The sequence below is a fragment of the Musca vetustissima genome, unplaced genomic scaffold (assembly GCF_032173495.1).
Source record: "Musca vetustissima isolate MV318-11 ecotype Yass unplaced genomic scaffold, APGP_CSIRO_Mvet_v1 utg5799, whole genome shotgun sequence".
In the NCBI taxonomy this organism is placed as follows: domain Eukaryota; kingdom Metazoa; phylum Arthropoda; class Insecta; order Diptera; family Muscidae; genus Musca; species Musca vetustissima.
This window is the reverse complement of record NW_026884404.1, coordinates 391,882-408,497: the sequence shown is the minus strand read 5'-3', so window position 1 is coordinate 408,497 and position 16,616 is coordinate 391,882. Positions and strand designations below refer to the sequence as shown.

General features: G+C 36.2%; 2 protein-coding genes and 1 long non-coding RNA gene across 3 annotated transcripts in view; 2 read left to right on the top strand and 1 right to left on the bottom strand.

Annotated features, from left to right (window-relative positions):
- LOC133331417 (uncharacterized) overlaps nt 1-2,095 on the top strand; it is a 60,739-nt gene extending 58,644 nt beyond the window's left edge. The window contains exon 2 of the long non-coding RNA XR_009754383.1: nt 1,731-2,095. This is a non-coding gene — a long non-coding RNA (uncharacterized LOC133331417). The remainder of the gene's footprint in view (nt 1-1,730) is intronic.
- Nucleotides 2,096-2,981: 886 nt separating this feature from the next.
- LOC133331415 (uncharacterized) lies at nt 2,982-5,431 on the top strand. The gene is made up of 3 exons (XM_061539808.1): nt 2,982-3,059; nt 4,614-4,773; nt 4,926-5,431. Exons 1-3 carry the CDS (start codon nt 2,982-2,984, stop codon nt 5,429-5,431), a joined length of 744 nt encoding a protein of 247 aa, XP_061395792.1.
- Nucleotides 5,432-9,972: 4,541 nt separating this feature from the next.
- On the bottom strand, nt 9,973-10,479 carry LOC133331416 (ubiquitin-conjugating enzyme E2 N). Its single transcript, XM_061539809.1, has one exon. The coding sequence runs from the start codon at nt 10,464-10,466 to the stop codon at nt 10,011-10,013; it is 456 nt and encodes a 151-aa protein (XP_061395793.1). The 5' UTR covers nt 10,467-10,479; the 3' UTR covers nt 9,973-10,010.
- Nucleotides 10,480-16,616: the final 6,137 nt, after the last annotated feature.

Genomic DNA, 16,616 nt, shown 5'->3' with positions numbered 1-16,616 from the left:
AAAAGTCGACTTTGTGATTAACTCAAATATCAAAAGTCGATTTCGACTTTTATATTTTTCAATACAAAAAGTCGATTAATCGAAAATCGATTTACTTATCCCTACCCCTACTGTTGGCCAACACTCTTTTTCTAGTTTTGTTTATGGCGGTACCAATATATATATATAATCTTTGGCTACCTCCATTTCTGTTCACCTTTGCCTCTCGTATGACCTTTTTCAGCAGGATATTAAACAGATCACACGACAAACTGTCACCTTGTCTGAATCCTCGTTCGTTATTAAAAAGCTTCGAGAGGTCCTTTCCGACTTTAAATGCTGACCTAGAGCCAATTAAAATTATCCTGCATAGCCGTATTAATTTTGCAGGAATGCCAAACGCTGAATGGATAGAGCTGTCGAATGCGACGAATAGGTGGAATGTGACCATGTGTTTTTCATGGGTCTTTTCAGGGTTTGGACCAAGGAACAATCGTGGATTTGTTCACGAAAATCGGTCAATAGCTGGTCAAATTATTTGTGAAAAATGACTCCAAAAACAAATCCGCAGAAAATTAGAGTTCAGTGGTAGTTGTGTAGGGTATCATATGATTGGCCCCGTCCCACTATATTGATCCGCTTACTGGTTTTGTATTATAAATTTCTGAAGTGTTTATTCTAAATTCTCACGGGTAAAATCCTGTGTGATTTCTTTTGCGCAAACATGACAACCCTACGATCTTATTCTCTTTAAATTTCTCTCTTTGAAAAATAAAATATTTTTTTGTATAATTGATTTCACGTTCAGTATAAAAGTGTTGCTCCATGTAGTAAGACGATTTCCGTTTTTCGTTAAGTAAAGCGTAGCGCGTGCTGTCACAAAAACAATACGTAATTTGCGTGCATGAACGCTTACTGTGCTTAGTCAGAGATAAACATAAACAAATAAATATTAAATTTTAATAATTAATAGACACCGGTCGATATGACTTCCAAGGTATTTAGCAATGTTTGTGATTTCATTGAAATGTGCGAGTGGACAATATCCTTTTTTTGACATATGTACATCAGTTTTCAATACAGTCATGTTGTCGTTTTTAGAACATGGCATAATTACAAAAGGTGGTCTCATTTGAGAATTGGGTTGTCTTTTGTCTGCAGGCAGGTCAAGTTCGAAGATGGGATATATCGGTCCACGTTTAGGCATAGCTCCCATATAACGGTACCTCCCAATTTTCGGTATTGTGCGGTTTTTCACCGCGTTTTCAACCAAATTCGCTGAAATTCGATACATTGAGTTCTTCTTGTGTCCCAAATATCTCCACTAAAAATTATAAATATCGGTCCATTTTGTATGGTAGCCCCCATATAACAGTACCCCTCAATTTTCGGTATTTTGGCTGTAATATAGTATTTTGAGTTCTTCATAGGTTCTAAATCTCCCCACAAAAAATTATAAATATAGGTCCATATAAGGGTACCTCGGAAATAGCATCAAATTTTAGAATATTGGTCAATTGGTCACCTTTGGCACGAATTATGGCCTTCAAAAGGCTAATGAAACCGTCACTCGCCGTCCGAATATTGCTTTGCGGTATTTTGGCCCATTCCCAGCGAAGCGCTTGCTTGAGGCAATCGACACTTTGGTATTTATTAATGCCAACCTTGCTTTCCAAAATACTACAAACACAATAGTCCAACGGATTGGTATCCGGAGATTTTGGTGGCCATTGTGTGCTGGAAATGAAAAGGTGGCGCGTGCTGAGTGTGATGGTGCTGAGTCCTGTTGGAATGTCCAGGGTCTGCGGCCAAAATGTTTGCGTGCCCAAGGCTTTAATACACCCTCCAGAATATTTTTGCGATAATATTCGGCATTTATTCTGATGTCACGGTCGATTAATACGAGCGGAGAGCGACCATCGACTGTTATGGCCGGCGTTTGGGTTCTGTTGGCCAACCGAAGGTGCACATTTTCAGCTGACCTCTTTGGCAAGTAAATACGATAATTTTGTTTGTTTACAAACTGCTGGACAACGAATGTTTTCTCATCGGAGAAAACCAAATTCGGCAGTACACCACTTTCGGCCAAGCAAAGCAACTCTTTAGCTCTTTTGAGTATATTATCTTTCTGTTGAGGTGTAAGCTCTTGCACTTTTTGGAATTTCAATAGCTTTACCCCGAGTTCATTTTTCAATTTTTGCCGAATGGAATATTGCGATATGTTCAGATCACAAGCCATTTTTCGGTACGAGACGCAAACTATTTATTGACATTTAAATGCTGGAGTGCTCTAACGATAGCCACTTGTAGTTTTCCAGCCAAATATAAAGGAATCGCACATCGAAGTGTTTTTTTTTATTTCCTCGTCTTCGGATTCAAAGGATGAGTACAATGTGGCATTCAACCTCACACATTTGGAAATGTATCCAAGACAAAAGTTTTTAAAACACATATTAAACATCAACTACTTATGATATCCCAGTTATCTTCCTTTCAACCTTGCCGGCATAGATTCTACTAAGTTTTCCGTGTAAGATATCTGAATTTTTCCCCATTATATTTGTAAAGCATTTTTAAGACTTGGTGAGATGTTATGGCTTCTAATATTCTTTTTTTCCCAAAATACTCCATAAGTTCTCTATGGGATTCAAATCCGGGGACTGAGCAGGTGTTTAAAACACTTTTAGACAATTATAAAGCATCCATTCTAGAATGATGTGGGACATGTGTTTGGGTCATTATACTGATAAAATTGATAAAATTTGTTCGTGGTTATATAACATGAAAGGATAAAAAGCTAATAAGAAGTATTAGGAGGAAGTTGGGAACCCACTTTAGATTAAAGCAAGTTCCATAGTTTAAAAGATGATTAGAAAAGGTGGAACGTGAGCACCCACTAGTATGTGTCGTCTGTAGGTCTGAACTGGACAGCGACACAGGAGATGTTTAAATGTCTCCGTCTCCTCCTCTTCAGCAGAGAGTCTGCAGTAATCGGTAACATCATGGTCCCATTTACTAGTAAAGGCTCTGATATTGCCAGTAATGACTCCTGTCAATACTCTAATTTCAGCTTTGCTCAGGTTTAACAGTGAGTTTGTTCACTCAGAGTCTGCCAGATAGATCTTGACACATTGCACCTAGTTTCGTTGTGCCAGAGTTCATTGGCTCGTTCGTCGAAGAACGCCTCAAAGTTCCGAAAAAGTCGACAGATGGGTGGTTTTATTGAGCAATCGATTGCAAGATCTGTAGATTGAAATCCTCGTCTGTTACCCAACACATCCGATAGCTGTAAGTGATTGTTTCCAAAACTGCTCTACACTCGAGGAAGACCTCAGATTTTTATCAATTCCGCAGCCTTCCAAATAGCGAAGATTTCAGCTTAAAACAGTCTATCACAGTAGACGACAGCCCCTATACCTTCTTCCATCTTGGATCCGTCTATATAAAAAGCCTCACCGCCCTGCAAAGGAGGGTTGCTACGGTTCCAGTCGGCTCTACTAGGGATAACGACAACTATATCGTCAAATCATTGGCTTAGTTTTACGCGTTGGTCATACCCAGTTCGTTCAGGATAAATCCATGTCCATAGGGACAATTTCGCCAAAGATTTTGTTCATGCAGCTTTAAGGGGGAAACACATACGAGGATTCAGGCATGGTATGTTAAGTTGGCTTTATATGAAATGTCGTCTTATAAAGGAATATCAGAGCCAAACTTGAATTTGGACGCAGTTCTCCTTTATTCTTTTTACAATGAAAGAAGCCAACTTAACATGCCAATCCTGAAGTACTCTTCGTTTCCTCTTTAGTGGGAAGTGCACGCGCTGCCTGACACTTAATGCTGAGACACAGATGCCTTAAGTTTAGCACTGCGTTCAGAGCTGCTTGTGGGGTGCTTCTCGCGGCTTCAGTTATTAGTTTGTTCGACTTGTGGGCAAGCAATGTCATCAATAGGACTGTGTTATACAACCAGTGTATGATCGATGGTTTTAGCCACCAAATTTTCCCAATGAAGTTCTTGTATGCATAGAGTGCAATCTGCCCTCTCTTCGCCCGTTCCTAATCCATTTGCTTCGGGCGACAGATGAAACTGCACTCCATCCAGTGTTGGTGGAGCAAAGACGCCGAGCTTACGTTTCCTAGCGAACATTACCAATTCTGTCTTTGTTGGATATACTTCAAGGTCGTTAGCCTTGCCCGGGCGTGACAGCGTCGATAAGGCTCTTCGCATAAGCTCCGAGATTGTTGACCGAAATTTTCCGGAAATCAATATGACCAAATCGTCCACAAAGACCACGCTTTTGATACCTTTCCCGTCCAGTTCCATCAGTATGTTATTGATTACCAATAGCCATAGCAACGGCGAGAGCACCCCGCCCTGAGGAGTACTTCTTGTTACTGTTTTCCAACAAGTATTTTCGTCTCGCCTACATTTTATTTATCCAACAAGTGGTTGAGTGGTTTACGGAGACTCAAGCTTAACGTTGTTGAAAGCTCCTTCTACATCTAGAAAGGCGCCCAACGTAAAGTTCGAGTTTTCCAGTGCCGAATCCACAGACTTGTCTTTTATATAATGCATTACCTCACCGATGCGTTTTGTACTTATTTTAATATAGAAAATTATTATTTTTCCAGCCCTTGTGTGTTATTGTTATTGTTGGATTTGATCAAGATAGAGATGGCCTAAATGAAGATATTTCGGCAATTAAGGATGCATTCTGCGAGCATTTTAACATTAAACTGGAGATGTTAATCAACGAAAATCGTAAAACAATAAGTGACAAATTTAGCTCGTGTAAGTAATCAAAAAGTTGTTTTCTTTTTTCATTTAGTTTTAGTATTCAGTGTGCGGTATTGATAGTGGGCCATCAATACCGAACACTTGAGCTCGATGCGTAAATGTTTATATACGAGTACAATTTCTGTTTTTATTTGTTTCCTTTACAGTTCACACCGACGACCAATGGCTAGAAATATTTAGAAATGCACACTTCGTTGCCGTTTTCTGCCTCTCCCACGGCACTGCAGATGGTCAAATTGAACTCAAGTCCAAAAACGAAATAAGCGATGCCCGACGATTACTATTATGTCCCCTATTCAAAATCCAAGAATTGGATTATAAACTGAAATGGTTGGTGGTTCAGGCATGTCGTGGTGAACTAAATAATTATCGACCATTGCAAAATGATGGTGAGGACCAAGTATATCCCAATCATCATTTCATTTCGTATTGTACTGGTGAAGGTACGGAGAGTTTTCAGCGTGGCACTGGCGGTAAAGTGTACATCCAAGAGCTGTGTAAAGAAATCAAAAGGAATATACGAGAGAAACGATTATACGATATGATAGAAAGTGTTAACACAAGGATTGGAGAGTTTGCCAAGACACAAGGTTCGACGACCTTTCAAAAACCTGCATTCAAATATAGCTATGAGGATTACACTTTCTTCTGAAGTGTTCAACTGGAAAAGTAGATATTTGATCCAACCATGGATCATCAATCTGTTGATGAATATGATAAAATGCCAAAGATATGATTTTCAAAAAAAAAAAAAAACACTGCCTTTTTAATTGGGAAATAATAATAAAATAATTTGTTTTAACATAAAATCCGATTAAAATACAGTGGACTCTCGATAATGTGAACAAATAAATGTCGGGGTAATTCATATTTTCCAATTTGTTCACAGTTTCGATTCGACCAGCTTATTTAACAGTAATGTCAGTTTGAGTGTTCATATTAGCGGGAGTTCACTGTATTCATTTGCAGATATTTATGTAGTATATTTCAATGTGCCATGTCAGGTTTTAACAATGTTAACAAAAATGGCTAACGTCCCTCCTTACCGAACATTATGGCAAACACATTTTTTTTAATTACAGCAACTTTGGTGGGAAAATTGACAGACATTCTGGACATTTTCAATAATCCGTGACCAATTGAGACGATAGCACGTCCCTCTTTGGAATACAAGAGCTTTGAAGAAGGGTCCTGCACAAAATAGTAGAACTCTGAAGATGTCTTCAATGTTCCCAATAAAATAAGAATCTAAAGACTAAACTAAAGAGGTCCTCTACAAAATAGGAGAATACCTCTGAAGAGTTCTCATATCATATAGAAGTCCACTATAGCAGTCTCCTTGATAAGAGAAGTAATATGTTGCAACCTCAGCATCCTATGTCCCGACATGTGCCAACTATAGAGGAATTATACCACCCAGCCAAGATGAGGTCAGAATAGCAATCAATCGGCTGAAGAATAATGAAGCAGCCGAACTATTCAAGACTGGTGGTCAGATGCTGGTCAGGAGCAAACACCAGCTGATTAGTACAATTTGGCTAGAGGAATGCATGCCCAATGATTGGAACCTCAGCAACCTGTGTCCAATGCACAAAAAAGGTGACAAGACGATATCTGTTAACTATAGAGGAATAAGTCTCCTTCCCATCGCATATAAAGTACTATCCAGCGTGCTTTGTGAACGACTGAAGCCAATGGTCAATGACGTTATTGGACCATACCAATGCGGCTTCAGACATGGCAAATCCACCATTGGCCAGATCCTACGAAAAACACATGGACACATTCCAACTATTCGTCGACTATAAAGCCGCATTCAACAGCCCCATCCGTTCAGAGGTGTTTGGCATTCCTGCAAAAATGGGTCTGACAGTAAATGGCGAGAAGACTGATGGTATCAATGCGCAAGACGTCCAGTAGGCTTGGACCACCTGTGGAACTTGAAAACTACAGCTTGAGATAGTCAACGATATTAACACTAGAACGCCGAAGGCAGTCATTTTGACCGCTTTCCAATTTCAAGTAAAAAAGCAACTGTGCATTTAATGACACTTTTTTTTAAATTTGGCGACTTTTTGTATCTCATAGAATTACGTTTATTATAAAAAAATCCCCAAATTTAAAATAAAAGTGTCATTAAATGCACAGTTGCTTTTGTACTTGAAATTGGAAAGCGGTCAAAATGACCGCCTTCGGCGTTCTAGTGTTAAATACCTCGGTACCGCCATTAATACAATTAATGACATCAATTTTGAAATTCGGAGAGGGATAGTGTTGGTCAACAGATGCTACTATGGACTGTGTAAGTAATTTGGAAATAAGGTCACCTCTCGCCAGCCCACACTAGCAATCTACAAGACCCGTGCTGGTGTATGGATCTGAAGCATGGGAACTTGGGTAGCTCTTGGAGTGTTCTAGAGAAAAAATCTCCGATCTGCGTCGACGGTGAATATCGACGTCGAATGAACCACGACATGGACATCGATATAGTCAGACGTATCGAGCTGCAGCGATTACGTTGGCTAGGCCATGTTGTACGAGTGGCATTTAAAAACAAGGCAACTGATGGTTCAGACTGAAGGGGAAGGCCATGAATTCGATGAAAAGATCAATTGGAGAATGATATATCAAAACAGGGTCTTTCAAACTGGAAAAATACTCACGTTCGGCTTATGGAACAAATATTCTGTCTCGATCCAGCTAAGTAAGTATGTACAGGTTATCTTTATAATGGGAAATCTCTAAAAAGATTAACTACAAACTGACGACCTCTGAAGATGTCCTCCATAGAATAAAAGAAAAGTCCTCTATAAAATAAAAAACCTCTCAAGAGATCAACTTTAGAATACGTAACTCTTGTGTAAAGGTTTTATATAAAGCAAAAAGCCTCTGAAGAGGCTCTTCAAGTATCGAAGATCTGTGTTTGTTCTCTATTTAATAACAGAACACTTGAGAGATTCTCTAGAAAATAGAAGAACATCTTCAGAGGTAATCTATAGTATAGAAAACCTCTAGAGTTCCTCTATCGCGTCGGCTGTTTTAGTTAATTCTATTCAGACTAGTGATAACTAAATTGACTTTTTGTAAAATGAAAAAGTCGTCTGTTGATCAACTTTTCAACTTCGATTTTCTTTATATATACTTGGTTTATTATCTCAAAGCCCAAATTCCAAAAAAATACACATTCCAGAACTATATTTTATTTGTTGACAATTCGTATAAAAAAATCAATTTTTTAAGTCGATTTTGCATCGATCGATAAATGTCGAAAATCGATTTTGAACGAGTTTGACAAAGTCGAAAGATCGAAAAGGCGACTTTTTGGTTAGAGACAAAATCGAAAAGTTTAAAAGTCGACTTTGGCGCTCTACTACGTTTTGACCACATTTTTCGCCCGAATTAGCTGTAACTCAGTACTTTGAGTTTTTATTGGGTAGCAAATCTCTCCACAGAAAATTATAAACGTAGGTCAATTTTTTCGGTTAGCCCCCATATTAGGGCATTTTCGGTATTTTGGGATTCTTAAGTGCGTTTTTCAACCGAATTCCCTGAAATTTGGAACATTGGGTTTTTATTGTGCACCAAATATCTCCACTAAAAATTATAAATATCGGTACACTTTTTCTGGTAACCCCCATATAAGGTTTTTATCGATTTTTTGACCTCCTGATGGAAGAATTGAAACACAAAACTAAAATATTGGGTTTGAAATAGACATACATCGGTCATTGCAGTAGTCTGAGGATTGTACACTCTACCATACGTTAATAGTATCAGTCCACGCTTTGGGGATTTAAGATTTTAGGGGAAAAAATTAAAAATTGCTGAAATTTGTATTTGGTGTCCACGTTTTGGTATGTTCCCTATATTTTCATTTCAAGTATCTGTCAGTATACCTATGGTGGAGGGTATCCACAGTTCGACCCGATAGATCTTATCGCTTTTTTCACTTGTTTTTTTTTAGTTGTGGAAGAAGAAATACCCGAAATGGATTATCCTATGTTTTCAAGGTGTTGTAATCCTCTAAGTGTCTTTAATACGAAGAGCTGTGTCTATATTTTTCAATATGGCAGTCACCTTTACATTTTTCCACAAACAAATAGTCTTATTATCACCGCAGTGTCGGGTACAAATTTATATTTCTCAGATCTAGCGATGCTTACCTTATGTAAGTTGTACCATTCAAAATAACAATTTTTGGATTTATTTTTTATAATTGTTTTTATTTAAATATTTTGTTTTGTTTGTTTTTTTTTAGTTTTTAATTAATAATTTTAAGATTGTTTTTGTTTTTATTTGAAGGTGTAATGGAAAATTAAAATTAAAAAAATTAAGAGGGAAAAATATACATAATTTGAATACACAATCTAGATTCTAAATTTCATGAATTTGTTTTGTTGTTGTAGTTGTTTAGGTGAGAAATGAGAAGTGTTTTGTTGTTCTTTTTTTCTTTATTTGTTGTTGTGTTTTTTTCGAAATTATTTTTAGGATAAGAAGAGGTGGAATTATTTTTTAGAAGTGATTTTCAATGCAAAGAATAGATAAACAAAATATTGAATTTGGTGGTAGTGGTGTTTGTTGTTATTTTGCTGTTGGTAATAATATATGGTTGTTGTTGTTGTTTTTATTTTGTTGTTTTGCAAGCAATAAAGGTAAAACAAAGGGAATACATTATTTAATAATAATAATCATTTTCACCATCAGGTGCTGAGGGGGAAAAATAAATAAATTTTGTATTTTGCTTTTTCTTTTGTTATTCTTTACAATATTTCTTCTTCTTCTTCTTTTGCTTCACCACACATAAAGACATGTTACTTCAAAAATAAAAAGTATTGTTAATAACCCCATTATATTTTCGCTACTATAAATATGTATGTGGTTTAAGGAGTGGTTTTTGCATTTATTTATTTATTATTTTATATCAAACACCCTGCTCACACGTCGTCTCCATACTCTGCCCAAATGCAAAATAAAAATAATAAAGAATCTACAAAAGTGACCCCCCTTGGTATTTTGCATTACTAAACAAACATCCAAGCCAATTGCAAGTTGTCGTCACCAGCAGTTGTTGTTGTTTTTTATTATTATTATCACTTCTATTACCATTTCATCTTCATCCCCCGACCAGCAGACCGACAATTTATAATTTAATTCGCTCCTCCATCATAATCTTCTTCCTCCTCCTCTCGTTCATTAGTTTCGTTTCTATACATGTTTGCGGTATTACTACTTCAGTCTTCGACAGCATACTTTTGGGTCCATTCACGGGCATTCTTAATGGCCTCAGCCTCATTGACTTTCCATAATTCAGCGACATCATTGGCCAAAGGATCATCGGGATTTGGGGCGCTGAGCAGTGCCTGAATCGATAATAATATGGTGCGAATTTGTAAGGCAGGACTCCATTTATCCTTAAGTACATCCAAACAGATGCGGCCCAGACGATCAATATTTGGATGATAGATTTTCGTAATGAATCTAACTTTCGGTGCCGACATTGGATAATCTTCGGGCAAAAAGAGTTCCAATTTGAAGATGCCACCCTCGAAGGGCGAATCAGTGGGACCTGTTACAATGACATGGAAATATCGTGCATTGTTCTCATCGGGAATGGCATTGATACCCGGTACGGGTTCTTGCATTAAACGCTGTGTTTCCTTGATAATGCGACGGGGTAAACTGGACATCTTTTTGTTAAATTTGTTTGTTTTTTGTTTCTACTTAGAAAAGAAATGATAGATAATAATACAATCTGTTGTAATCTGTTGTATATCCCCTCTCTTTGGGTGTTGAACGTCTGGTCGGTCTGTCTATCGGATGCACTGAAGCAGTGACTGCTTTAATAATTCGGTTTGGAAACACTGAAAATAGAAATATGGGAAGTAAAAAAGAAAAAAATAATTATTAACTGCTTCTATATGAGGAGTTACTACAATAGCTATGATGTTAGATCAATATGACGGCACATCCCTAAAATGACTCAATTATCATTGTCCTTGGAAAAGATTTATTTAATATACAGATAAGAGAGCATGAACTTGGGCCGGTAAGTAGATACAGTTCAACGATCTATTTTCATATCATGTTTGCGATTAGTAAATGCGGTATACCGCGCGTTGTGGTACAGTTCTCTGCGGTACAAGGTATAATGTCGATGTGCATGTGTTTAAAATATGCAAAAAGAAATAATATAGACCCATAGTTATTTTTGAGTTTATTTTGGTTTGTGTTTGTACATTTATGATTATATCTGGTATATATGTACTTTTGATCGATTTCTGACGTTTATATCTATTATGAACTCTTTCTCATTCTCCTGATTTAGCTCCCAGTGACTTTTACTTGTTCCCAAATCTAAAAAAATCCTTACTGACAATTGTTTTGCCTCAAATGAGGATGCAATTACAGTTGTAAACCACTATTTTGAAGACCCTGAGGAAAACTATTTTAATCAAGGGATAGAATTGCTAGAAAAGCTTTGGACTAAGTGTATTGAAGTTTCAGTAGATTATATTGAATAATAAAAATATTAATGTTTTGATGATGTTTCGGCTAAAGGTCAATGAAAAACTTTTGTTTTTGTTTTATTTGGTCAAACTGTCAGTTTGACTTTGACATTTAATTTAAGTAGACGCTTTTCCTTTACAAATTATAAAAAAAAAAAACTTTATCCCTGATGATGATTGTCGATGACAATCTAAATATTGGAAGAATAAAAACCAAATAAAACAAAAACAAAAGTTTTTCATTGACCTTTAGCCGAAACATCATCAAAACATTAACAATTTGTCAGGTCAACTATAAATATCAACAGTAATAAAAATATTTTTGAAACACTAACTATTATCTTTCATTGATAGTCTATTAAGTTTCCGAACCGCCCTCGTATACTTTATGGGGTCACTGGTGAATATTTATAAAAGGTTAAATAACATTTCGACCTGCGAGAATGCCGCCTTGGCGAACTAATTTCTTGGTACCTCTTTATGAGGATACAAGATTCATACTCGTCCATCGACGCAACCAAATACTGCATAGCTAACACATACCCAACATTTTACCTAGGATCAAACGACACATTGCACCTAGTCAACTGCCCAGCAAAGCCTACTCACTTGTCTCCAAATTCTATGCGGACGCGACCTATACAGGTTACAACATTCCTGATTTTAAATACATTTGCATGACATAATCATAAAAACTTTGAATTATATGGACCGTAATATCGATTCAAATAAGCATTTCATGCATTACCAATTTTTTTTTTAACAAAACTTCTGACACTCATATTGGAAAATTATACGCCTTGGGCCATCTATGATTCCAAATATCGACCGATATCTGCCATGTTTAATAGGATTTACCATTGCCACCAAATAAGAACAATAAATATCGAAAAAGATCCAACACGGTTTTTAATAAAAAGATTTACTATCCGGTGAGGGGATGTACCTTTATATGGTGGGCTTATACAAGGAAGTGGACCAATATTAATCATTTTTATACCCTTCACCACAACATAGCGTACTAAATTAAGTCTAGAGTGATGTATGTTAAGTTTCATAAAAATCTGGTCAGATTTAGATATAGCTACCATATATATTTTCGTCCGATTTTGGGTCCCTATATGTCCTTCGGTTTGCACGAAATTTTGCATAGCGTACTGAACTAAGTCTGGAAAATTGGTTCAAATTTAGATATAGCTCCCATATATATTTTCGTCCGATTTTATGTATATGGTGCACCAAAGTCCTTATATATGTTTTGATTTGCACGAAATTTGGCATAGCGTCTGAATTAAGTCTAGAAAATCGGTTCAGATTTAGATATAGCTCTCAGATTTAAGGTAAATAGTGCATTAAAGTGCCTTTATATCCTTCGAATTGCACGAAATTTGGTATATCGTAATGAATTGAGTCTAGAATGATGAGTGGTAAGTTTCGGGAAAATCGGTTCAGATTTCGATATAGCTCCCATATATATTTTCGTCCGCTTTAAAGTAAATGGGGTGCCAAAGTTCTTAAATCTTTCATTCTTTCGAAAAGGCGACGTCTGTTAGGATATATATTTGGAATATACCCAAAGTGGTGAAGGGTATCATATGGTCGGCCCAGTCCGACTTTACTACTTTCCTTACTGATTGTTATTCAAAATGTGCCAGAAATTTATACCATTTCGCTAATTTTTATGGAGAATGGCCGGGGATTTATGACTTTCTCGTATGGATAGATATCAACATCTACGCGACAGAACATTTACTTTCTGTAGAACCGGATATAAGCGGGTAACTGTACCTGAATTTCCGGGTCAAATAACCGGGTAATTCCCTCAAGGAAAAAATATCTTCCCATAATTAGGGTAAAAATATCTACCTCTGTTAAATTAAAAAAAAAACTAGAGTTAAGCCCAAAATGGGGCGATTTTCCTAATATTGGAGCCCCATATTTCGGGAAGTATACATTTCCCCTCCCAAAAAAAAAGATGTCGTGATCAGGATACTAAGTGTATTTTAGAATTTTCTGAGAGGTGGCCATAAAGGAAATATAAGCCAAAAACAGTTTTCTATTAAAATTAACAAAATGGTGGACCTTTGAAAAAATATTTTTGGAAAATCGCCGATTTTTTACCAAAAACCAAGTTAAAAAATAAGGAAGTTCTTCACCGATTGCTTTATCCTAGTTCATACGAGAGCTATACACTCTCAGAGAAACGTTGCAAAATTTGGAACCGATTGGATTATTAGTTTTTGAGTTATCGTGCCCACCATTCGCAAAAAAATGTTTAGAGAAAAACGCGTTTAAAGTTTGAGAAGCCCTTCAGCCGTCACTTGATGCTGACACAATAAATCGGCTATATCTTCAAGAGTTCTTGAGATTTTCACTTGAAATTTTGTAGAGGCATTCTTTAATCAGTGTAGATTCGAATTATATCAACAAAAATTTTGACCCCGAAAATGGGGGGTTCCCTTAAAAGAATTACGATTGTACAACACGTGGTGGAGGGTATATAACAAGTTCGGCCGAACATATCAACGTTTGAACATTTGAACGTTGGCAAATTTGCTACTAAGTGAGAAAATGTGGTTGAAGAGATAATATAGTACTTAAAGGGTACAATCCGGTTTTTGCACCCGAAGTTCCAAATCGAATAACCGGGTACGGAACAACTCTAATTTAGTAAACGCGATCAGATTTTTCTGAAAATTTTATGCAGAAGTTGGTATTTTTACCCTAATTATGGGGATATATTTTCTTCGGGTACGTACCCGATTACCCGGTTATTTGACCCGGAAGTTCGGGTACGGGTGCCCGCTTATATCGGGTTCTATGGATTTTTCTGAAAAATTTTTTAAAGGTAGGTATTTTTACTCTAGTTATGGGGATATCATTTTTTTGGGAGGGACGTACCCGATTACCCGGTTATTTGTACCGGAAGTTTGGGTACGGCATCCCGGTTATATCCGATTCTAGGGATCCGGTTAATGTAAGATAGTTTAGTAAAAATGATCAGATTTTTCTGAAATTTTTTCTAGAGGTAGGTATTTTTACCCTAATTATGGGGACATCTTTTCTTTTTGGGGGACGTACCCGGTTATTTGACCCGGAAGTTCGGGCACGGATTCCCGGTTATATACGCACCATTTTGGAAAGGGCAAATTGTGGTCTATAATTTGGAGAGGCACTATAATGGATACAAGTTCGACTTTTAGGGGATTTTTCAATAAATCGGGGTCCAAAACCCAGTTTTTCGACTGTATCTCCAAAATGGTTTGAGATAACGCCATCGTATCACCACCAAATGGAAAGGTATTATAACCTTTAAAATGATACCCATTTTATATTAACCGGTTCCGTAGAACCGGATATAACCGGGTACCCGTATTCAAACTTCCGGGTCAAATAACCGGGTCTGATAGTTTTAACTAAACTAGAGTTAAGCCAATACTTCTAAAACAAAATTAAACTTTTTTACTAAACTGTAGTTGTTCCCAAACCTGGCCTATTCCATCAGACTAATCGCATAATGCACATTATTACGGCGTTAAGTTGGCAACTCTGGTAGGTATTAAATATATTTTAGAGATTCTCTTACAATATTCACTGGACAAAACGAATTGCAATTTTTATTTTCTTATTGTCCACTCAAATACAAAATACTTTCTGCAGATATGTTTTTTTATTGTTTTTCTGTTTATTTAGATTTCAACGATTTTTTCTTTGTTAGAAAATGTACAAATCTAATTAGTCACTTCGATGTTTTTATGTTATTTTTTCTGCTTCTTCTTCCTTTTGCGTAGAAACCAATAACAATTGTTTTGAACAAGGGTGGGGAGTGAAAAGCCAACAAACACCACCACCAACAACAACGATAATAAAGTGTAACTTAACAAAGAAGAGGAGATGGCTGGGCTGGCTGGTTGTTGTCTGGCGACGAATATTCCAGAAAAATAAATAATAAAAAAAGAGAAGTAAGGTGTTGTTTAATTCAATAAAAAGAATATTCGGATAATCTTTTCCTGGAATTAACAAGACAACTAAAAGGAAAAATACGCCAATTTGTTAGTAACAAATAGCACGTACGGGCAAAGAGCTTCAGCAAAAAAAGTAAAACATCATATTTGCAATCACGTATGCCAAACAACAGTTGTTGTTGTTGCTGTGTTAATGATAAATCCTTTTGTAGAAATTTGTCATTTTTGTACAAAAAAAAAACTTTTTACAAAACTCATATATTGGAAAATCTGTCAACCAAATACAAGAAGCCACACAACAATTATTTATGCGGGGGGTTTGTTGTTCCACAACGACGATATTTCTCGAAATCAATAATTTCTCTATTGATTTTTTTCCAAATTCCTCCTCATTATTCTCATTACTATCAACATACAATTATGGCAAAATATAATTCACAAACGGTATTTATTAAGTTATTTTTATTGTTGAATTAGAATATTGAGCTGGAAAAATCGTCCTCACATCTAAATCCCAAAGTATTCGCATTTACCGACCGAACGGAACAACTAACAAAAAATAAAAAACTCTCACACAAATTGTGCCGTCATTGACGACCATGTTTCTTTGACTTTAGCTGTGCAATTTTCTTTATCATTTTTTTCGCAGTTTTGTTTCTTAAATTTATCGTATAGTACAATAGTTGGACTTCCACACTTACCACTACTTTATGTGGCTTTTTATTATAAACTTTTGCCGCAAATAATTTAAAGCTATTAAAATTATTTTCCAGTTTTTTCGTTCACTTTATAATTGGACGTTTTCTTTTTATATTCACGAACGAACGCACCACGAATTTTTTTCTTTCTTTATTCTTTTTGTATTTTAGCTAGCTGTCAACCTCTCTCTCTGGTTGCTCTATGTATGTGTGTGTTCGCTGTGTTGTGAGTACTTGGTATTCACTAGTGGGTAATAGGAGAAGTGCCAAAACGTGCCAGTGTTGGAAAACGTTAAACTCAATTGTCTTTTAATCTATTACAAAATGAATGCATGGAAATATATATTCATTGCTGGAATTGGAAAGTTTTTACTAAAATAATAAATAAAATATAATAATGCAAATGGTATCACAAATTACTCGCCCACACTACTGAATAATATTAATTGTTTATAAAAATATAAAAAATGGAGAATAGTTTTCTCCTTAGTTTTTCTTTTAATTATGTCTATATAAATAAAAGTTTTGTACTAATAATATTTATGAAATTGTAAAAGATGGCAAACTGACCTAAGCTTAAGACACATAAGACGACTTAAGACCTCTCATATTACGGTGGCTTTGTTTACAATAAAAAATGTCTTTGAGACGTAGGCGTACAGACCATT

Excerpts from the sequence above, each read along its gene's own strand:
- LOC133331416 (XM_061539809.1), bottom strand. The coding sequence starts at position 10,466 with ATGTCCAGTTTACCCCGTCGCATTATCAAGGAAACACAGCGTTTAATG.
- LOC133331415 (XM_061539808.1), top strand. The coding sequence starts at position 2,982 with ATGGTCCCATTTACTAGTAAAGGCTCTGATATTGCCAGTAATGACTCC. Across the intron at positions 3,060-4,613 it reads CTAATTTCAGCTTTGCTCAG|CCCTTGTGTGTTATTGTTAT; the intron begins GTTTAACAGTGA and ends TTATTTTTCCAG. Across the intron at positions 4,774-4,925 it reads AAGTGACAAATTTAGCTCGT|TTCACACCGACGACCAATGG; the intron begins GTAAGTAATCAA and ends TTTCCTTTACAG.